Genomic DNA, 24,985 nt, shown 5'->3' with positions numbered 1-24,985 from the left:
ACATTTTTGCCTTCATTGGCCCCTTCTTCCATGAAAAAACTATTTTATGACTACAGTTGCTGGTTTAAACGTATATTATGGATATTAAGGCATTCCATTAAAACTTTATATATATTTTTGCGTTTTAAAGGAGTTAAACATTTTGGTGGGACCCTAAAATGACTGTGGGCATGTTGCCTACTGTACTTTATGGCAAATCACCTGAAAAAATCCCTCTGACTCTCATATATAAGCCCAGTGCCACAATGAATGTAGAGCAAACACAACAAATTCTTCAAGGAGTAACTCATTACGTGAGTAAAAGATATCACTTTACAAGATGAAAAAACAAGAGAGTAACTACAGACTTCTAATGGAAATATCCCCACGACAGGGTCGGGGAGGAGGCAATAAACTCTTCAAGCTGCTTTTGCGCTGCTAGTGACACAGCATACGTGACTAACACTGAGACACCTAAAACTGTCAGGTGAGAGGAAAAACCTAAAGCCACCTAATTCTATAAATTGAGAAGACATTATAAATGTTAACAAAAATCAAGACAAGGTATTTTTCTGACCACTTGCTATGATCAATCGGGAAAACTGCAAAAAACAAACAAAAATCCAACTGTTTAAATGATTAACCCAAGACCACCAGCACCTTTCAATATATAGCATTTAAATAACCAGAAAAATGCCAAGTCTGTTAAAGATGCAGCCAAGCATTCAGAAGGGTTCATGTTTAATCTACTTTACTAGAGACCCAACATTCATTTTCCTCTTATTAATGGATGGAAAAGCAATTTCCCTGCCAAGGAAGGGTAATTATTTAAGACGTGGATGTGTTGCCCTTCACAGCTCTAGGCTACTCAGCTGGCAGAAGTAACGCCTCTGGAAAGCAAATCAATTATTTACTGAATTAAAGACAACAGGTCTGTGTGAGAAACATCAGGCCACACTGCAGAGAGCTGAGAATTTCTTCCTTATGTTTCTAATTTCTAATCTAATTAATTAAAAAACACATATCTTCTTTGATGTTAAATATCATGAAACTAATAATATTCCCATCTAGTGTACCAAGTCACAAAAATGTAGTTTCCACAAGATACTTTTAATTTCAATATTAATCACGTGTGATATGCACCTGCATTTAATATAATTTGCATCATGGAACAATCCCACAATTGAGGGAGGGATACAATTTTTGTCCAAATCAGAAATTGGAAAAAGTTGGCTTTATTCACAAACAACTAAGTACATTACATTAATACCTTATCATGGCCCTGATTATGCTGTTCTTCACTTGTTCAGTCGTGTCCGACTCTTTGCGACCCATGGATTGCAGCATGTCAGACTTCCCTGTCCTTTACTATCTCACTCAGTTTATTCAAATTTCAAACCACTGAGTCTGTGATGCCAGCCAGCCATCTCATCCTCTATTGCCCCCTTCTCCTCCTGCCCTCAATCTTTCCCAGCATCAAGGTCTTTTGTAATGAGTCAGCTCTTTGCCTCAGGTGACCAAAGTATTGCAGCTTCAGTAACACTTCTTATAATTAATAATTAGGACTGATTTCCTTTAGGATTGACTGGCTTGATCTCCTTGCTGTCCAAGGGACTCTCCAACACCACAGTTCAAGAGCATCAATTTTTTGATGCTCAGCTTTCCTTATGGGCCAACTCTCACATCCATCCATGACTACTGGAAAAACCATAGCTTTGACTAGACGGACCTTTGTTGGCAAAGGATGTCTCTTTTTCATACACTGTCTAGATTTGTCATAGCTTTTCATCCAAGAAGTAAGTGTCTTTTAATTCCATGGCTGCAGTCACCATCTGCAGTGATTCTGGAGCCCTAGAAAATAAAGTCTGCTACTGTTTTTACTTTTTCCCCATCTATTTGCCGTGAAATGATGGGACTGGATGCCATGATCTTATTTTTCTCAAAGTTGAGTTTTAAGCCAGCTTTATCACTCTACTTTGTCACCTCATCAAGAAGTTCTTTAGTTCCTCTTTGCTTTCTGCCACTAGAGTCGTATCATCTGCTTATCTGAGGTTGCTGATATTTCTCCCAGCAATCTTGATTCCAGTGTGTGCTTCATCAGCCCAGCATTTCTCATGATGTACTCTGCATAGAAGTTAAATAAGCAGGGTGACAATATACAGCCTTGATGAACTCCTTTCTCAATTTTTAGCCAGTCGGTTGTCTCACATCTGGTTCTGTTACTTCTTGACCTGCATACAGGTTTCTCAGCAGGCAGGTAAGGTGGTCTGGTATTCCCATCTAAGAATTTTCCAGTTTGTTGTGATCCATACAGTCAAAGGCTTTAGCGTAGTCAATGAAACAGAAGCAGATGTTTTTCTGGAATTCCTTGCTTTTTCTATAATCTGTTGGATGTTGGTGAGCCAATGGATGTTCCTCTGCTTTTTTAAGTCCAGCTTGTACATATGAAAGTTGTCAGTTCACATACTGCTGAAGCCTAGCTTGAAGGAGTTTGAGCATTATGTTGTTAGCATGTGAAATGAGCGCTATTATACAGCAGTTTGACCATTCTTCAGCATTAGCCTTCTTTGAGATTGCAATAAAAACTGACCTTTTCCAGTTCTGTAGCCACTGTTGAGTTTTCCAAATTTGCTGGCATATTGAGTGGAGCACTTAATAGCCTCATTTTTCAGGATTTTAAATAGCTCAGCTGGAATCCCATCACCTCCACTAGGTTTGTTCATAGTAATGCTTCCTAATTCGCAACTGACGTCACACTCCAGGATGACTAGTTGAGTGACCACACCATTGTGGTTATCCAGGTGATTAAGACCCTTGTTGTACAGTTCTTCTGTGTCTTCTTGCCACCTCTTCTTAATCTCTTCAGCTTCTGTTAGGTCCTTGCCATTTCTGTCCTTTATTGTGCCCATTTTTGCACGAAATGCTCCCTTGGTATCTCAAATTTTCTTGAAGAGATCTCTAGTCTTTCCCATTCTATTGTTTTCCTCTATTTCTTTGCGCTATTCACCTAAGAAGGCTTTCTTATCTCTCCTTGCTATTCTCTTGAACTTTGCATACAGTTAGTTGGGTATATTTTTCCCTTTCTCCTTTGCCTTTCAGTTCTCTTCTTTTGTCAGCTATCTGCAAGGCCTCCTCAGACAACCACTTTGGCTTCTTTCATTTCTTTTCCTTTGAGATGATTTTGGTCACCGCCTCCTGTACCTGGTGGCTCAGACTATAGTAACAATCTGCCTGTACGAAGGGGACCCAGGTTTGATTCCTGGGTCGGGAAAATACCCTGGAAAAGGAAATGGTTACCTACTCCAGTATCCTTAACTAGAGAATTCCATGGACAGTGAAGCTGGTGGGCTACAATCCATGGGGTCACAAAGAGTCAAACACCACTGAGCAACTAACACTTCTAAGATTATAAAGACAGATAAGACAACTAATTAATGTAACTACTCAATGTACACTTACTATCAACTATGTGAAAATTACCAGGCTAATAATATCTGGGAACAAAATAAAAGCATAATAGCAAGTAGAGATAAGAAAGCCTTCCTCAGTGATCAATGCAAAGAAACAGAGGAAAACAACAGAATGGGAAAGACTAGAGATCTCTTCAAGAATCAGAGATACCAAGGAAAAATGTCAAGCAAAGATGGGCTCAATAAAGGACAGAAATGGTAAGGATCTAACAGAAGCAGAAGATATTAAGAAGAGGTGGCAAGAATACACAGAAGAACTATACAAAAAATATCTTCACGACCCAGATAATCACGATGGTGTGATCACTCACCTAGAGCCAGACATCCTGGAATGTGAGGTCAAGTGGGCCTTAGAAAGCATCACTACGAACAAACCTAGTGGAGGTGATGGAATTCCGGTTGAGCTATTTCAAATCCTGAAAGATGATGCTGTGAAAGTGCTGCACTCAATATGCCAGCAAATTTGGAAAACTCAGCAGTGGCCACAGGAATGGAAAAGGTCAGTTTTCATTCCAATCCCAAAAAAGGCAATGCCAAAGAATGCTCAAACTACCACACAAATGCACTCATCTCACACGCTAGCAAAGTAATGCTCAAAATTCTCCAAGCCAGGATTCAGCAATACGTGAATCGTGAACTTCCAAATGTTCAAGCTGGTTGTAGAAAAGCCAGAGGAACCAGAGATCAAGTTGCCAACATCCACTGGCTCATCAAAAAAGCAAGAGAGTTCCAGAAAAACATCTATTTCTGCTTTATTGACTATGCCAAAGCCTTTGACTGTGTGCATCACAATAAACTGTGGAAAATTCTGAAAGAGATGGGAATACCAGACCACCTTACCTGCCTCTTGAGAAATCTGTACGCAGATCAGGAAGCAACAGTTAGACCTGGACATGCAACAACAGACGGGTTCCAAATAGGAAAAGGAGTATGTCAAGGCTGTATATGTCACCCTGCTTATTTAACTTCTATGCAGAGTACATCATGAGAAACGCTGAGCTGGAAGAACCACAAGCTGGAATCAAGATTGCTGGGAGAAATATCAATAACCTCAGATATGCAGATGACACCACCCTTATGGCAGAAAGTGAAGAAGAACTAAAGAGCCTCTTGATGAAAGTGAGAGAGGAGTGTGAAAAAGTTGGCTTAAAGCTCAACAATCAGAAGACGAAGATCATGGCATCCGGTCCCATCACTTCATGGCAAATAGATGGGGAAATAGTGGAAACAGTGGCTGACTTTATTTTTCTGGGCTCCAAAATCACTGCAGATGGTGACTGCAGCCATGAAATAAAAAGATGCTTACTCCTTGGAAGGAAAATTATGACCAACCTAGACAGCATATTAAAAAGCAGAGACATTACTTTGTCAACGAAGGTCCATCTAGTCAAGGCTATGGTTTTTCCAGTGGTCATGCATGGATGTGAGAGTTGGACTATAAAGTAAGCTGAGCGCCGAAGAACTGATGCTTTTGAACTGCGGTGTTGGAGATGACTCTTGAGAGTCCCTTGGACTGCAAGGAGATCCAACCAGTCCATCCTAAAGGAAATCAGTCCTGGGTGTTCATTGGTAGGACTGATTTTGAAGCTGAAACTCCAATCCTTTGGCCACCTGATGCAAAGAGCTGACTCATTTGAAAAGATCCTGATGCTGGCAAAGATTGAGGGTAGGAGGAGAAGGGGACGACAGAGGATGAGATGGTTGGATGGCCTCACCGACTCAATGGACATGGGTTTGGGTGCACTCCAGGAGTTGGTAATAGACAGGGAGGCCTGGCATGCTGCGGTTCATGGGGTTACAAAGAGTCGAACACGACTGAACTGAACAGAAAACATGTTGAAAGGATACTCTGAAGTGAAGTTGCTCAGTCATGTCCGACTCTTTGCAACCCCATGGACTGTAGCCTACCAGGCTCCTCCGTCCATGGAATTTTCCAGGCAAGAGTACTGGAGTGGGTTGCCATTTCCTTCTCCAGGGGATCTTCCTGACTCAGGGATCGAACCCTGGTCTTCCGCATTGCAGGCAGACGCTTTACCATCTGAGCCACCAGGGAAGTAGGGGAATTGTTAGCCAATTCTAAATTCACATCGCCAGGATGGCTCAAGTCACTCCTTGTTCAGGGATCAGAAGATCTATCTCCTGTCTGTTTTGGAGTACTATCTCTACCAAGCTGTGTTGGCTCTTTAGAGGTATCTTGAGAAATCTTATTCCCAGATACCAGATTTTGAGGGTGTTCATTAGAATGGCACTCATTGGTCCTGAATAGGTATCTGAGACCTCCCAGGGGCTCACAGGTGTATTGAATGTCCTCTTTTGTTTTCTTCCACGGCTTGACTAGTGAGTAGTGAATCCAGGAGTCATGTCCTGGTACCTTGACTGCTGTGGGGGTAGAAAGTATTACAGGGTAGGGGCCCTTCCATGTGGGCTGGAGTTGAGCCTTTGGGGACCCATCTTTCCAGACTTTTTAATTAGGACTTGAGTCACTGGAGCATACAGTGGTGACTCCTTAGAATATTTTGGGTCCTTGTTCATACTCCACAAGCGTATATCCTGTTGGGACTGTCCAATGGCCATGGTATAAGACTGGAGGGTCTGAACCTCTGGATCTAGGAAGAGGTCACTAACATAAACATAAAGGTCTCCCATAACATCTCATAAGGACTAAGACCAACCTGTTCTTTAGGGGCAATACAGATGTGGAGGAAAGCTATTAGTAAAGCCTCCTTCCATCCTGGGAGGTCTCCTGGGTTATGTTTTTTATCACTGATTTTAAGAACTGGTTACTCTAGATGAGTATAAATAAATTAAAAACTAGGATGAGGGAGGTTAACAACAAAGAAAACAACAACAGTTAATATTTATTAAGGTTTCACTATATTTTAGGTATTGTTTTAGATGACAGTACAGCCCTCATTTTATTGATGAGGAAACGAAAGTACTGGGAGTGATCCAAGCAGATTAAGTAACTTGCCCTATTAAGTAGCCAGGTGAAGGGGGGACATGATATCTTACACAGGCTCAGGTAAGTTTTCCCAAAATGATACTTAAGATGGGACTCAAGAGACACTAGGGCTTCCTTGGTGGCTCAGACAGTAAAGAAACTACCTGTTATGCGGGGGGAACCCGGATAGGATCCCTGGGTTGGGAAGATGCCCTGGAGAAGGGAATGGCTACCCACTCCAGTATTCTTGCCTGGGAAATCCCATGGACAGAGGAGCCTAGTGGCTCCTTTGCAAACCCAAAGAGTCAGACACAACTGAGCAAATAACACTTTTAAGAGATAAACAAGAGGCAGGGAAATGAACATTCCAGGCAGAGGTAAAATGATGTAACATGTTTAAGGAGCTGAAAAATAATAGAATGGCCAAATATGGGAGAAAACATGTTGATCAAGTTGAAGTGGTAAGCTTGTGCCATGCTGTAATACTTTTAGACAATACACTCACTAATAAAAAGGTTGTTGAAAGATGTTTGTATCATTAACATTTCTTATAAAATATTTGAATATCTTAAAATGGAAGTAAACATGGAACATGATACAACAATCATAGCTAAACAGGATAACCCAGAATTGGGCTGGAATTAAATAAGACTTTTTAAAAACAAGAGTAACTGAATGATTCTCATACATATGGTTATAGAATAAATGTCTGTAGAGCCCCTAAATTCCTATAATGAAATTCCAGAAACCTACTGGGGTTATATGTGGAGTTTGGGGTGAGAGCTATACGTGAAGTGGGTGGGGGGGGGGGTGGTGTATCTATGGAAGTAATTAAGTTTACATGAGGTCATATGAGTGAAGCCCTGATGTGAGAGTATTAGTGTCCTCATAAGAGACAGCACAGAGATAGCTTTCTTTCTCTCTCTCCCTGCTCCCTTGCATCAAGGAAAGGCCATGCGAGGACACGTTAAGAAGGTGGCCATTCGTTAGTGATGAAGAAACACCTCAGGAGAAACCATCAGCCAAACCTTGATCCTGGTCTTCCAGCTTCAAACACTGTGAGGAAAGAGATTTCTGTTATTTAAGCAACCGAGTCAATGGTATTGCCTTCTGGCAGCCTGAGCTAATACATGTTCACAGGTTATTGTCTAAACCACGTATCATAGAAAGCATTTTACATGTTAAAATGACCACTAAATAGTCTTTTGGGCTGGATTTATAAAACCAAAAGAGGCTGTTGTTCTTGCTCTATGAGAAACTGATGAAAAAACAAATCAAAGTTATAAAAAATACTATTAAAAACTAAGTTCAATACAAAGCAATTAAAAGTAGCTGCTCTCACATTGAGCAGAACAGAAGAAAGAAAAAGGGTTCAAACAGGTGAGGGTAAGGACAACTCAGTAACCCTTTAAATAATTTTCAGTGGCTCCATTTGAGCTGATGTAACAAATCAGAACACTGCCCCCACAAAAATACAACTCTGTACCCAATTAATCAAGAGGGATAAGATTAATAATGCCAAAAGCTGTGAACAAAGAGAGCTGACAATAGCTGAAAGAAGAAATAACCATCAAACTAAACTATCAAATCTAGTTGAAATAGTCCTCAAAATTATGGGCAAAATACAGATGCTGACAGTCAGAAAATGTTAAAAGAAATCATCTTCATCACAGAAACCAGAAACAGCCAACGGAAGTGTGTTACTTAGTAAAGTACAAAAGTAATTCAAAGGAAGAAGGATAATATCTTGGAAAAAAATGATGAAGTAGCAAAAACAGGGACCAACCATGACCTAAACCTGATACATTATACATTAAAAATAACACAAAAATATTTAAATTATAAATTTAAATATAAATGTGAAACTAACATCCTGTTAGAAAATTACATAGGAGAAAATCCTTGCACCCCACCCAGACTGGTGACCATTTCTTAGACATGAACACAAAAATACAACTAACAAAATTTTTACAATGTATTTGACAAAAAGCTAAGAATTTTGCTCTGCAAAAGACCCTATTAAAAAGATAAAAGGAAAAACTTCTCACTGGGAAAAAAGATTTCCACGTCACATATGTTAGAGAGGATCCATAAAATAGAAAATGATGAGACAACCAAATGCTGGCAGAGAATGAGGATGCAGAGAAACCATGTCTAGAGGATTAAAGGGAAGTTTGAGAAGAATGTCTCACCAAGTAGGGGACATCAATAGACAGATAACATTATAAAAATAAACAAACACAAATCTGGAGGTGAAAGAAATCAAAGAGGACACTAATAGATGGAGAAATATACCATGTTCATGGATTGGAACAATCAATATAGTGAAAATGAGTATACTACCCAAAGCAATTTATAGATTCAATGCAATCCCTATCAAGCTACCAACAGTATTCTTCACAGAGCTAGAACAAATAATTTCACAATTTGTATGGAAATACAAAAAACCTCGAATAGCCAAAGCGATCTTGAGAAAGAAAAATGGAACTGGAGGAATCAACCTACCTGACTTCAGGCTCTACTACAAAGCCACAGTTATCAAGACAGTATGGTACTGGCACAAAGACAGAAATATAGATCAATGGAACAAAATAGAAAGCCCAGAGATAAATCCACGCACATATGGACACCTTATCTTTGACAAAGGAGGCAAGAATATACAGTGGATTAAAGACAATCTCTTTAACAAGTGGTGCTGGGAAATCTGGTCAACCACTTGTAAAAGAATGAAACTAGAACACTTTCTAACACCATATACAAAAATAAACTCAAAATGGATTAAAGATCTCAACATAAGACCAGAAACTATAAAACTCCTAGAGGAGAACATAGGCAAAACACTCTCCGACATACATCACAGCAGGATCCTCTATGACCCACCTCCCAGAATATTGGAAATAAAAGCAAAAATAAACAAATGGGACCTAATTAAACTTAAAAGCTTCTGCACATCAAAGGAAACTATTAGCAAGATGAAAAGACAGCCTTCAGAATGGGAGAAAATAATAGCAAATGAAGCAACCGACAAACAACTAATCTCAAAAATATACAAGCAACTCCTACAGCTCAACTCCAGAAAAATAAATGACCCAATCAAAAAATGGGCCAAAGATCTAAATAGACATTTCTCCAAAGAAGACATACAGATGGCTAACAAACACTTGAAAAGATGTTCAACATCACTCTTTATCAGAGAAATGCAAATCAAAACCACTATGAGGTACCATTTCACACCAGTCAGAATGGCTGCAATCCAAAAGTCTACAAATAATAAATGCTGGAGAGGGTGTGGAGAAAAGGGAACCCTCTTACACTGTTGGTGGGAATGCAAATTAGTACAGCCACTATGGAGAACAGTGTGGAGATTCCTTAAAAAACTGGAAATAGAACTGCCTTATGATCCAGCAATCCCACTGCTGGGCATACACACTGAGGAAACCAGAAGGGAAAGAGACACGTGTACCCCAATGTTCATCGCAGCACTGTTTATAATAGCCAGGACATGGAAGCAACCTAGATGTCCATCAGCAGATGAATGGATAAGAAAGCTGTGGTACATATACACAATGGAGTATTACTCAGCCATTAAAAAGAATACATTTGAATCAGTTCTAATGAGGTGGATGAAACTGGAGACTATTATACAGAGTGAAATAAGCCAGAAGGAAAAACATAAATACAGTATACTAATGCATGTATATGGAATTTAGAAAGATGGTAACGATAACCCTGTGTACGAGACAGCAAAAGAGACACTGATGTATAGAACAGAAAAAAAAAAAAAAAGAAAGAAAAGAAAAGTACACTAACTGAAATGAAAAATTCGATAAAGGGGCCCAAATAGAAAATTTAAATGGCAGGAAAAAATCACCTGAAATTATCCAGAATGAGAGGAAAAAAAAAAAAATGAAGAAAAATGAACAGAGCCTTTGAGATCTGTGGGAGGTAAGTCTACGGGAGTCCCAGAAGGAAAGAAGAGGGGGAAAAAGACAAAGAAACAATGACTGAGAGGTCCCAAATTTCATGAGAAACATTTAGGACAGTGAAACTTTTCTGTATGACACTATAATGGTAGGTACATGTCAATAGTCATTTCTCAGAACCCGTAGAAAACACACCACCAAGAGTGAGCCCTAATGTAAACTATGGACTTTGGTTGATAATAGTGTGTCAGGATGGGTTCATCACTTGTAAGAATAAGATCACTGTCAGGTGGAGGGTGGATAGTGTGGGAGACTGTATGTGTTTGGGTGTGGCATGCAGGCGGAGAGAGGGGGAAGGCAGAAATATGCGCGCACTCTGTACTTTCCATTCAATTTTGCTGTGGACCTAAAAGCGCTCTAAAAGATAAAGCTTATTAATTAAAAAAATAAGTTCCCTAGAAAATGTTACTCATTGTGTATCTAAATAATTGAAAGCAACAAACTTACACCACCCCTACTGAAGCTGCCCTGATCTAAGCAGGAGGTCTCTCTGGCACTTCTAAACAAATCATAAATGTTGCCATTAAAATATTTGTTTTAATTCAGGACTCAGAGTCACAGCTAATAAACAAGAATGGGAAGGAGAAATTGAAAAACAAACTGAATACAGCTGCTGAACTAAAAGTTTCACAACTCTCTTTAATGGTATCCCTTAATTTCTTTTCTGAACAGGTTCCACACAAGGCCAAACTGCACGCCACCGAGTCAAGCAATCTACATTTTCTCCTTAATTTCCTTAGCAGTGTTTTTCCACCATGTAAATTGTTTTTAGAATTTCTTAGGAGTTGGACAACATTCCTGGTTTGATCCTGGATTTTGATATCCAGGACATTTTAGTAACTCTGTGATCTAAAGATAGCCTCTCTAAATAAAAATATTTAACAGTGAGATATATACAGGTAAACTAGTTAGAGAAAATCAGATTTACAAACAAAAGACAGGCAATCAACTTTTCTTGTATGTTTTGTTTCACTTACTTTTCTAAGTGAACTTCCCTATACTTTTCTAAGTAGTACCAACAAGTACTACTCTTGTTATTGGCCACAATGCAGACCCAAGGAGAAAATCTTTAACCAAACAGAGAATTACTGGAGTGCCAGTTAAAACTTGCTGAATATAAATAAATTTTGAAATATACATTGGATCCATGTAAGGAAAAACTGGGGTGTTACTGGAGGATCTACAAGTTATATTTTGAAAGGACCAATTTAATTTTTAAAAAAAATGTGTGTGTGGCATGGGATTTAAGTTAGATGCCATTGTGCGTCCCCGCTGAGTGTGCTAAGTCACTTCAGTCATTACAACTCTTTATAGAGAACTTAAATCTTGATAGAAAATACATTTGGTCTCCCCAAAATATTTAAGTGTTACAAAAATAATTACAGGGAAAAACAATAACTACTAAGGTATTTACAAACAGCAAAGAAGCCTCTTGACTCAAATATTTTGTACATATGAATGTCTCAGTCTGAGAGTGTTAGAATAAACCAAGAAATATGATATGGAAATTAAACAAGCAAAATAAAATGTGACCTAGTGACAGGAGCTGGATAACAGGTAGTCACAGCTGAGTCCAACGCCTTTCTCTGAGAAGCTGTTCAGCTACTGAATAGCTAAGACAAAATCAAGGCTTTCAAGTCATTGAGAATTGAATATTTCATACATACACTTGTTCATACTCAAGCAATAAAATTCATGTTCTGAGCAGCAGAAATACTCAGAAATAAACAATAAATAATTAAGATGAATTGTAAGCAATGGCATGAAATCTGTGCCTATCAGCTTCTATAGAAGATCCTGCAAACCAGTTTTCTGAGTGCTTGCTGAATTATAACCCATCATTTCATTCAAACTTTTAAACAGATACAAAGCAGAAATGATGACACACTGAAAAATTAATCTGCCACATAATAAACTGATGAGTCCACTGTACACAGCCCTTACTTCAAAATCTGTGTCAGCCGTGCCATATTTTTCTTGCCTCATTCATTCAACAAATATTTATTTATTTACTAGGGACTGAATCCTTATTTCCGAATCATCTTTTGGCTCCTGTTTAGAACTGGCTTTCTTTTGAAGAACTTTCCCCAAAAGCAAAATACCAAGTTAATATTCATCTCCTAGCATTCTGTCCTTGCTCCACAAAGGACTTGTCTTCCTTTTTCCTTTTTTTGGAAGTCCCTATTCCACCAGCAGACTCCATGGGTAGGGACTGAACCAGGCACTGCGAATGAAGTCTAGCTTGCGATGCGTTTAGCTGAAACGAGTGAAAGCATAAATGGGCTCATAAACATTTTAGTGCCATGAAAATTTTCAGCAATATGATGAAGCCTAAGAACCTCTTTCTCAGAATAATATTTTTTAAAGGAAAAATACTTAGGGTTATTAAAATTGACATGCAGCAGAATATGTGATTTTTTATTAATAGTAATACATTAAAATACAGGCTCTGCCATGATTTTGAACCGTTGCATTAATTAGAGAATTATATAAATAACATCAAAAAGATATGAAAATACCCATTATTTATATTACAAATTCACAAAAAAGCTAATATTTCAGTAGTTTATTATACATATTGATAAGTGAAAGAATTTTCATTAAAGGTTAAAGAAAACAGGGCTTCCCTAAGCAGCTTAGACAGTAAAGATTTCGCCTGTAGTGCAGCAGAAATGGGTTGGATCCCTGGGTCGAGAAGATCTCCTAGAGAATGGAATGACCACCCACTCCAGTATTCTTGCCTGGAGAATCCCATGGACAGAGAAGCCTGGTGGGCTACAGTCCATAGGGTCACAAAAAGTCAGACATGACTGAGGGACTAACACTTTCACTTATCACTTTCACTAAAGAAAATAAAGATGTGATTTTTTTTCCTAAGTTCACATACTCTCTAAATATTCTCCGTGGACCTCACAGACCCAGGTTAAGAAGCTGTATTTTAGATTCAAGAAGAAATGTAAGAGATCCTAAAACTCATAAAATATCAAGGCTTCCCTGGTGGTCCAGTGGTTTAGAACTCACCTGCTAATGTAGGGAACATGGGTTTAATCCCTGGTCTGGGAAGACTCCACACGCCAAGGGGCAACTATGCCTGTGTGCCACAATTACCGAGTCTTACCCTAGAGCCTGTGAGCCACTACTGAAGCCCACACGCCCCAGAGCCCGTCCTCCTCAACAAGAGAAGCCACCACAGTGAGAAGCTGCAACCACAACCACAAGGGAGCCCTCACTCTCTGCAACTCAAGAAAGCATACACGCAGCAACAAACACACAGAGCAGCAAAATAAATAAATTTTTTTTAAATGTTGACAATTCTCATAAAATTCTCTTTCTTCCAAGAAATTGTAAGATTCGGTGTGAGACTGAATAAAGATACAACAGTATAAAATGTCGATTTACATGTGTCGAGGCATTACATACCAAAGGAAAGATCAAAGAAATAATTGATATTGCACTTCATTAAAGTTAAATACTTTGATCTTCGAAAACCACTTCAAGAGAATGAGAAGACAAATCACAGACTCGGAGAAAATATTTACAAAACACATATCTGATACAGGACTGTCATCTAAAACATACAAAGAACACTTAAAACTCATCAATCAAAAAACCAACAAACCAATTTAAAATTGGTCAAAAGACACAGATGGCTCAGTAAATAATATATACAGATGACAAAGTATGATACAATAGAATATTATTCAATGCTAAAAAGAAATGAGCAATGTAGGCATGAAGAGACATGGGAGACTTGAACACATATTAGTAAGTGAAAGAAGCCAATGTGAAATGGCAAACTATGTAACATTCCAACTGTATGACATTCTGAAACTATGGAAAGAGAAGAAAGATCAGTGGTTGTCAGGACTTGAGAGAATGAGGAATGAACAGGCAGAGCAACAGGGACTTTGTTCGACTGTTCAAACTACTCTGTACAGCACTACTGTGACGGGTTGCTGCTGTCATTGTTTAGTCACTAAGTCATGTCCAGCTCTTTGCGACCCCATGGACTCCTGCCCACCAGGCTCCTCTGTCCGTATACTTCCCAGGTAAGAACCAGTACTGGGGTGGGTTGCAATTTCCTTCTCCAGGCGATCTTCCCAACCCAGGGATCGAACCCATGTCTCCTACATTGGTAGGCAGCTTCTTTACCAAGGAGCCACCAGGGAAGCCCTTATAATGGTGGATACATGCCATTATCTATTTGTCAAAACCTTGAATGTATAAGACCAAGAGTGAATCCTAATGTAAACTGGGACAGACAGGCTAGCAAAAAAATATTTAAAGAAATTATTACTGCAAGATAAATTATACAGTTATACAATTAACATGCTAGGAACAGAGCAAAGTACAGGACCTACACAGCACAGGGAATTATATTCAATATCTTGTAATGACCTACACTAGAAGCTGAAAGAGAATATATATATTATACAACTGAGTCATTTTTCTGTGTACCTGACACACTGTAAATCAACTATACCTCAATAAAAAAAAATAAAATTTTAAGTATAAACATAAACAACTTTAATCTTGCCATTAAAACATAAATTTGGGAGTTAAAACATAAATCAAGTGGCAAATGTAAACAAAACTATGAAATCACAGAAATTTATGGTCTTCTAGAACTAACTGCTACACGATGACAGAGGTAACTACAATATCCTTTAAGTTATGTAAGTTGTTTTTATAACAATGGAGATTCACAGACAGGAAAAACTACAGCTTCAAATGTCTGAAGCATCCCAACTCTGGCCATATGAAACACATATTAACACAAAGGAGATCTGACATAACAGATGGACTATCAAAAGTGAGTCAGAGTGGTTACTCTAAGAAGAGTACTGTAAGTGACATAACTTCCAGATTGTTTCTTCAAATTCAACTTAAATCCCACAACATTCAGAGCATTTAAATAAATCTGTCTTCATTAATTAAATCTATCCACAGATCAACAATTACTACAAAATCTTCCTCTCTATTGAAAATGGCTACTAAAGAGGAGGAAGATTACTCAAATACTTTATATTATCCTCATGATCATCCTTGATCTGAAAAGATGAAAAGAAGGAGGAAAAAGATAGGTCTTTCCATTAGTTTTAACTAATATTCTGCAGAATAAGATATGGCAGTCTCCTCAGACCCACCAAGCAAGGAAAAGTCCACAAACTAATGAAGACTATTTCAGCTCTGAAAGCATTAGAGCAATTTTATCTTTTATTCATAATCAAAGTATTTTTAAAATAAGTCCACAGGAGTGAACTTTCACCACTGGAAGTATTAAACCAATTCCTAACTACGAAAATTGGTAATTAAAGAGGAAGTATAACATATTTACTCTGCCTTTTACATCCAGGAAAACTGTGGCTCATTTCTGGTTAATGAGAGAAAACTCTTTCTTTAAACAGAGTTAACAGAAGTTAATCAATGCTGAAAATATGATAGAAAAACCACCATTCTATAGCCTTCAATGTATAGTAACAAAACTATTAAGTAAACACTTGTTTCAGAAATGAGACCAAGGGTTCCCTGCTGGTTCCATGGTAAAGAATCCACCTGACGATGCAGGAGACACAGGTTCGAGACCTGGTGTGGGAAGATCCCACGTGCGACGGAGCAACTAAGCCAGTGCACCACAACTATTGAGCGTGTGTTCTAGAGCCTGGGAACCCCAACTACTGAAGTCCACGTGTCCTAGAGCCCGTACTCCACAACAAGAGAAGCCACTGCAGTGAGAAACCCGTGCACCACAGCTAGAGAGCAGCCCCTACCCTCTGCAACTACAGAAAAGCCTGTGCAGCAACGAAGGCTCAGCACAGCCAAAAATTAAATAAATTATAAAAAAATAAAAAAGCAAGAAATGAGGCCAAAGTAACACTCTGCACTTGCTAATCTCCACGAGAGAATTTATTTTCAAAATACAGACATTTGATGGTCACTAACTTATTCATGTGATCAAACGTAGTATTATAAATGACAAGACAGCCTGATTTAATGTATCCCCTGCCAGGATGAAGTGATGTAGACAGCAATATGTAGGAAGTTTGAAAAAAATCATCTTCAGGCCTGAATGTATTTAAAAGCCTTTAAGGAAAAAAAGGAAAACATTATTATAAAGAAAATATATGTGACAAACGCAGAATTTGGACAAGATAACTAGTCTGGACATTGCAAGTAAGGGGGGGGGAAAGGTGAAAGCTATAAACTGGATTAAAAAGAGCTAAAGAGACATAAACTGGAGAAGGAAATGGCAACCCACTCCAGTATTCTTGCCTGGAAAATTCCATGGATGGAGGAGCCTGGTGGGCTACTGTCCATGGGGTCACAAAGAGGCGGACACAACTGAGTGACTTCACTCACTCACTCACAAAGAGACATAAAACATAAGGAGTGAATTTTAATTAGATCTTGATTTGAATCAGTTAGAGAACTCATTTTTGAGACAGTTGGGAAATTTTAAATTATGACTTGGATTTTAGCTAATATAATGTGTTGTTTTTCTGAATATAATATACTGCTGCTGCTAAGTCACTTCAGTCATGTCCGACTCTGTGCAACCCGATAGACGGCAGCCCACCAGGCTCCCCCGTCCCTGGGATTCTCCAGGCAAGAACACTGGAGTGGGTTGCCATTTCCTTCTCCAATGCATGAAAGTGAAAAGTGAAAGGGAAGTTGCTCAGTCGTGTCCGACTCTTAGCGACCCCATGGACTGCAGCCTACCAGGCTCCTCCGTCCATGGGAGTTTCCAGGCAAGAGTACTGGAGTGGGCTGCCAGGGCCTTCTCCATATAATATACTATTTGGTTACAAAGTACAAGAAGGGCCTTACTCTTAGAAAATGTATGCTTAATTTGTAGTTGGTAAAATGTCATCACATATGTAACTTACATTCAAACATTTTAGCAAAAGACATACACATTATATACAATGGGAAGACTTGTTTAATCAACATGACATCTGTCACTGTACTGTTTAAAAGGAACATGCAGTTACAGAGAAAATGCCATTCACATACATAAGTAGTTTTGAATATTAAAGTCCTTGCCTTATAACACAGAAATAAATGTAATTCAACAGCACTGTTTATGTACTATTCTATATCTACTATTTATCTTTACTACTCAATCACAACTTTACTCAGTAAAATTAATCTTTATAGGATTTCTAAATTTTTATTATAAATTTATTCATTCAATAATCACTGAAAACTACTTACTTAGGTCATATACCCTAACACATATATTTCATATTTTCTATTTCCAAAAAATTGGATAGAAAACTCATAATATAAATAAGGGTGAGGGGAAGGACATACCACTTGTATTAAAAGCCATGCAGCACACTGGTTTTTCATGAGCAGGGAAATGGGCCACGATGCCATCACTGTCAGAGTCCTCGCTCACAAGCACCTGTACAGAAAGGAAGAGGCAAACGGAAGTTAACCAATTACTGACCTTGAAGAGACACAACACCACTACATCCCTGACCAAGTAACAGGCTTCCGCTACATTTGAAGATTATTCTTCATAATACAAGGTGGGCATGCCACTTCAGAAATAGGGAAAAGATGTATTTTGCCCCCAGGGAATCAATCACATAACCTCTAAAAACAACTGGTTGACCTGACTGCAGGTGACAATGATTTCTTGAAGCTTCAGTTCAGAAAAAATGAAAAGCCTAAAATCAGCTCTATACAGCTTTATCTAAAAATAGGAACAGGAGTTCTTATTGTGTTATGGCCTGCTGAAAAACTCTTGCCCGTGACTGGAACAGCAAAAAAAAAAACATAAGTTAAATACAAACAAACAGGCATACATATATTTAGGGGAATTACCAAATATTTTTTACTTAAAGTACAAACACTGTGGTCTTTAACCTCTAGTTTTTAGACGGACACAACACTTCTTTGAAAATACTACCAGTAGAACAAGCAGTTTCGTATGTCAAATTCATTCCCCTTCATTTTCTTATAAGCATACTGAAATACAATTTACATTCCATACAATCTGCCTATTAAGAGTGTATTATTCAATTATCCCTAGGGAAAAAAGTTTTAAAACAGCATGTATTCATTTTGCAAAGCAAGCAATTAGCTCAAGAAATTAAAATCTTTACATATCTAATGTTACAAAGGGAACGCCTACTGTACCAATATTGGATCATGATATTCAAAGAATTTATCTGAAGCAATCCAGGAAGTAGTCCTACACTGGCAAGGTTAATTTTTCTTTTAGACTTAAAGAGTTTTACAGAGGTATAATTTACATAAAAGTTACTTATGTTTACAATTCAATATTTTTATATAGTACTGTAACTGTTACAACAATCCATTTTATAGGAATGCCTTTTTTGTCATCCTTTTCCTATCTTAATGCTTTCATTTTCTTGCCTTATTGTTCTGGCTAGAACCTGCAATTCAGTCAAGCTGCAGATTGTCAAATTTTTTGTCTACAGGTCTTGTTTTTATTACCACTATAACCATTTTTAAGTATTCAGTTCGGTACCGTTAAATATATTCACATTGTTAACAGATTTCTAGAACACTTTCACCTTGCAAAACTTAAATTCTATACCCACTAAACACTAAGTCTTCTTTTTCCCTCCTCCCACCCTTAGTGACCACCTTTGAACTTTGTTTCTATGCTTTGACTATTTTAGAAATTCAAAATAAAAGGAAGAATTTAGTGTTTGTACTTTTGTGACTGGCTTATTTCCCTTAGCACAATGGCCTCAAAGTTTATCAACACTGTAACATGTGAAAAGATTTCCTTCTTTTTAAAGGTTGTGTAATGTTATTACACTGTGTGCATGTGCGTGTGCGTGTGTGTGTGTGTGTGTATACATTTCTCTTTATCCATTTACCTGGTGGTGGACATCTGGATAGCTTCTACCTCCTGGGTACTATGAATAATGCTACAATGAACATGGGTGTGTAAATATCGCTTCAAGATCCTGCTTTCTATTATTTTGCATATAAAGGCAGAAGTAGGATGACTGGATCACACAGTAACTTTATTTTCATTTTTTTTAGAAATTTTCATGCTGATTTCCATAATGGCTATATCATTGTGTACTCCCACCAAAAGTTCCCAAGGGTGCCAACTTTTCCCCATGTTTGACAACAGTTATTTTCTGTTCTGTTGATAGTGGTCATCACCTGATAGGCGGGAGATGATACTTCACTGTGGTTTTGATTCACTAATGATTAGTGATTCTGAGCATTTCTTCATATGTTTATTAGACATGCCTACATCTTCTTTGGAGAAGTATCTTGATTCAAGTCCTATGCTCATTTGTTAATTTTAACTGTTGAGTTGTAGAAATTCCTTATTTATACTATATATTAACTCCTTATCAGATATATTATTTACAATGATTTTCTTCCACCCCATAGGTTGCCCTTTCACATGGCTGGTTATTTCCTTTTAGGCACAGAACTTTTAAGGTTTGATGTAGTTCCATTGGTCTATTTTTTACTTTGTTACCTGTGCTTTTGGCATTATATTCAAGAAATTATTGCTTGATTCAGTGTATTAAAGATTTTCTCCTATGTCTTTATGCAGGAGTTTAATAGTTTCCGGTCTCACGGTTGAATCCAAAATCATTTTTATATATGGTATAAGGTAAGGGCCCAGCTTCATTCTTTTGCATTAGCTATCCAGTTTTCCCAACCTCATTTGTTGACAGTGTTTCCCCACTGTGTAGTTTTTTTCAACCTTGTCAAAAATATTTTGGATGTATATGCATGGGTTCATTTTCACATTTTCTACTCTTTTCCATTGGTCTACATATCTATCTTTATGCCAGTATCACATCATCTTAATTACTATTGCTTTGTAATATGATTTGAAGTGAGGCAGTGTTTTTTTTTTTCGGAGAAGGCAATGGCACCCCACTCCAGTACTTTTGCCTAGAAAATCCCACGGACAGAGGAGCCTGGTAGGCTGCAGTCCATGGGGTCGCTAGAGTCGGACACGACTGAGCGACTTCACTTTCACTTTTCACTTTCATGAACTGGAGAAGGAAATGGCAATCCACTCCAGTGTTCTTGCCTGGAGAATCCCAGGGACGGGGAAGCCTGGTGGGCTACGGTCTATGGGGTCGCACAGAGTCGGACACGAATGAAGCGACTTAGCAGCAGCAGCAGCAGCAGCAGCAGTGGTTTTTTACTCCAAAATTGTTTCAGCTTTTCAGGGTCCCTTCAGATTCCATATGCATGGTTTTCCTCTATTACTACCACAAAATGTCATAGAGCCTTTGATAGGTACTGCATTTAATGTCACATTGGGTACTATGGATATTTTAAGAACATTAAGTCTTAAAATCCACAAGCATGAGATGTCTTTCCACTTTTCTATATCTGAAAGATGCCTTTCACGTCTTTTAACAACATATTATAGTTTTTAGTGTGTAAGTCTCTCATTTCCTTGGTTAAGTTTATCCCTAAGAGTTTGCTTTCTTAAAAAAAAAAGACAAAATTGACAAACCCTTAACTAGATTAACAAAAACAAGAGAGAAAATTCAAATAGCTAAAATTAGAAATGAAAGAGGAGCCATTAAAACTGATGTCACAGACATAAAATGGATTATAAGATATTTCTATGAGGCCCTCATTGCCCTGATACCAAGAGACAAAAAGAAAACCACAAATCAATATCCCTGAAGAATAATGATGCAATCATCTAAAAGAAAATGGGATCAAACCAAATTCAACATATTAAAAGGATTATACACCAAGAAAAGTGAGGTTTATACTTGGAATGCAAGGATGGTTCAACATACAAAAATCAATCAATGTAATACACACCACATTAACAAACTGAAAAATAAAAACCACATGATGATTTCAATCAGTGCGGAAAAAGCATCTGACAAAATTCAACCACTTTCATGACAAATGACTCAACAAACTAGGAATACTGGGAAATTACCATGTTTAGTAATATAATAAGTTACATACACAGAGTCCACAGTTAACATTATACAAAATGGGGCAAGACTGGAAGTTTTTCCTCTAAGATTACTAAAAAGGCAAGGACGTCCTCTCTCAGCACTACTGTTCAACACAGTACTGTGAGGTCTAGTCATAGCAACCAACTCAAAAGAGAGGGGGGAAGAAAGGGAAAGAAATACAAGGCATACAAATGGTTAAAGAAACTTCCCTCTCTAGATTACACACATACACACACAAAATTCAACAAAGTTGCAGGATACAAAATTAACACTCTTAATTTTATGGCAAAACCAATACAATATTGTAAAGTAATTAGCCTTCAATTAAAATAAATTTATATTTTAAAAAAATGAAATCTAAAAAAAATTAAGAATTTTTAAAAATCAGCTTTTTTCTATATATTAACAAACACTAATTTTAAAAAAAAGGAACTAAGAAAACAATCTCATTTGCTATACCACCAGATTTATCAAATTTGTTAATATTTCCAAAGAACCAGTATTGATTTTCCCGATCATTTCACTGCTATTTTGTTGACTGTTGGTCATATTTCTATTATTTACTTCATTTGTCTTACTTTCATTATAATTTGCTGTTTTTAAACTCTCTTGATGGAGAACTAAGGTTATTAATTTAGGACCATTTTTCAAGTTATAATTTTCCCATTAAGGAATAATATAGCTTGAGATTCTTTTATACCATAATTTCATTCTATTACTGATTTCCATGCTTTAGATTTGCTTTATGGCCAATCATATGGCCTATCTTGGAGAACATTCCAGATATTCTTGAAAAGAATGTGAAGTCTGTAGGTTGGGGGATGGGGAGTCTCAGATCATTTTGGTTGATAGTGCTAATCAAGTCGTTAAATCTACCAATCTCTTAAAATTTCTGTATAGTTTTTCCATCAATTATGGAAAGCACAGTATTTAAATCCCAAACTATAAATGTTGGCTAGAACCTCTTCTTTCAGTCTGTCGGATCTGGCTCGTGTTTGTTGCCCTATGTTGCCACGTGTTTATCAGTGACTCTCTCATCATTATAAAATGTCCTTCTTTTTCTCTGCAGTATTCCTTGACTTAAAATCTTTTATCGGATATTAATATAACCACTCCAATTCTGTTACCGTTACTGTTTGCATGGTACATTTCTTACAACCTTTTACTTCAGTCAATTATGTTTCTGAATCTAAAGTGATTCTGGTGGGACAATCACTCTCTTTTAACTGGAGTCCATTTATAGTTAATACAATTATACAGATAATTGGATTTAGGTCTGCCATTTTCCACTTACTTTTATGTCTCAGGTGTTTGTTGCTCTGATCCTCTTCCTTTGTATTAAACAATTATTCCTAATGTTTACTATTTTTATCTTCTGTTGATTTTGGGGGAGCAATTTCTTAGTGATTTGCTATACAGGTTGTAAGGTGCTTTATAGAAAACAGGATTACAGGTTAATTTCAGACTTAATTTTGATAAATTACAGCTCCTTGCTCCAATATAGCTCCATTTCTTTTCCCACTCCTTTGAGATACTCCTGTCTTGTCAATTACCAACTAAGAAACATTGTATTCCCTAAAACAGTCTTCCAATTATATACATACATATGTTGGTGTGTTTGCTGCTGTCCCAGAGGTCTCTGAGACTCTCTACATGTCCTCAATTCTTCCTCTCTATTCTTTTTGAATGGGCCCCAAACTGAGATTGCAAACCCGGGCTACGAGAGCACACATTATCCTATTCATCACCTACCAAGTCTAATGAAAACACTATTGGACTTCGGTTTTAACCTTCTATTCCAAATCAAGTAAATCCATCCTCTAAAAGGGAACTGCTTGTTTATATGGCTTACTCTGCTCTGCTTAAACTACCAAACTCACCAAGCCCCTGGCAGATGTAGATAAGAGAAATGTGAATTTATGTTTATCACTTCTTTCTTAGCTTTCTGATCAATTTCTAGAGCCCTCCCCCCCCCCTCAAATAGTTACTTTTGAAACTTCTGTCCATAATGTACTTATTATCTGGGAAAAAGGGACTGTGAGAACAGAGGGGTGGGGAGATATTATTTAATGGGTACAGATAATGAATAATTCTGGACATGGATGATAATGATGATTATTCACCATTGTGAATGTACTTAATACCACTGAATTGTAAACTTAAAAAAAGGCTAAATGGCAAATTTTGCATTATATATATTTTCCCACAAGTGGGGGGCAACATGCATTACAAATTATTTCTCTGATCTCTCTTTTCCATTCTTCCATTCAATTTTCAAAAATGTTAGAGAGGAACACAAGAAAAAGCAGTCTTACAGGAGCAGTCTCCAGGAAAGTCTGCTACATATACTAAGGATTTGCTTTAGGGTACATGGCATATTCATAGAGTTGTGCAACCATTATGACAATCAAATTACAACATTTTTATCACCTAAAAGAAACTTCATACTATTAACAGTCACTCTGCAACCCCCTGTTTTCTTCAAACTCCCAGCCCTAGGCAAACAATCTACTTTCTCTTTCTATAGATTTGCCTGTTCTGGACATTTCATATAAATAGACTCATACAAATATGTATTCTTTTGCAACTGGCTTCTGTCACTAAGCACAATATTCTCAAGGTTCATTCATTTTGTCGCATTAATACTTTACTTCTTTTTACTGCTAAGTAATATTACATTGTATGTCTATGTCACATTCTATTTACCCATCCATTGATCAGTTAAAGTACATTTATCTGGGTTGCTCCTATTTTCTAGCTATATGAATAATACTGCTATAAACATTCATGTACAAATTTTTACACAAACATGTATTTTCATTTTTCTTGGTTATATACCTCCTAAGAGCAGTTCTCTTAGGAGACAAATGCCCAATCAAATGGTAACTCTTTTCCAAAGCAGCTGCACTGTGTTACGTCCCCACAGCAGTGTGCCAGGGCTCTCATTTCTGCTCACTGGCCAGTGGTATATTATTTCCAGAAAGATGTCTATTCAAATCCTTTGCTCATTTTAAAATAAGGCTATTTATCTTTTTATTATCCAGCTATAGGAGCTCTTTCAATATTCTGAAAACACACACAAATGAATGCAGGTAAAAACAAATGGTGAAAGCTAAATATGCTCAGAAGCCTAGTTAACAGTAAGGTGTCATTGTCAATAACCTGGTTCTGACATTTTATGACCGCTATGTAAGATGTCACAGTTTGGGAGAACTTGGAGGAAACTGGGGGAAGAGCACATGGATATATCTGCAACTTACTGTGAGTCTACAATTATTTCAAAATTAAAAGTTAAAAATGTAGAGCATACCACAAGATTTTTAATTTCTCTCGTACTGATAGATGACAAGTGGTATCCTGGTACAGTTTTGTCTTTCTCTGATAACAAGTTAAATCTATAGATTTTATACCAGTGGTATATACTTTTTTCTGTGAAATATTTTGTCCTTGCCCATTTTTCTATGTCAAACCAATCTCTTATAAGAGCCTATTATCTTTCATGTATTATAACTCTGTACCCTCTCTTTGCAATACAATTAGTATTGAGTACTCTATTTGATGGTGCTAACACAGAAGCCATCGAGCAAAAGGGCTCATTAATCTTGGTGAGTACCAAAACCTCCTAAAAATATATAGACTTCTTTGAATCTTCTCTGTATG

At 37.5% G+C, this 24,985-nt stretch overlaps 1 protein-coding gene across 42 annotated transcripts in view; it reads right to left on the bottom strand.

Moving 5' to 3' along the window:
- Positions 1–24,985, bottom strand: part of BCAS3 (BCAS3 microtubule associated cell migration factor) — a 591,361-nt gene that overhangs the window by 397,758 nt on the left and 168,618 nt on the right. For all 42 annotated transcript variants that reach the window (XM_086360515.1, XM_086360531.1, XM_086360537.1 and 39 more), the window contains one exon: positions 17,688–17,781. In XM_086360515.1, the coding sequence (XP_086216641.1) occupies positions 17,688–17,781 (94 nt within the window). The remainder of the gene's footprint in view (positions 1–17,687; positions 17,782–24,985) is intronic.

This window comes from Bos grunniens, chromosome 19, assembly GCF_055505025.1.
Source record: "Bos grunniens cultivar Pamir isolate PY7600 chromosome 19, Bosgru_T2T1.0, whole genome shotgun sequence".
In the NCBI taxonomy this organism is placed as follows: domain Eukaryota; kingdom Metazoa; phylum Chordata; class Mammalia; order Artiodactyla; family Bovidae; genus Bos; species Bos grunniens.
The sequence above is the reverse complement of the archived record's forward strand: the minus strand, read 5'-3'. Positions and strand labels throughout refer to the sequence as shown.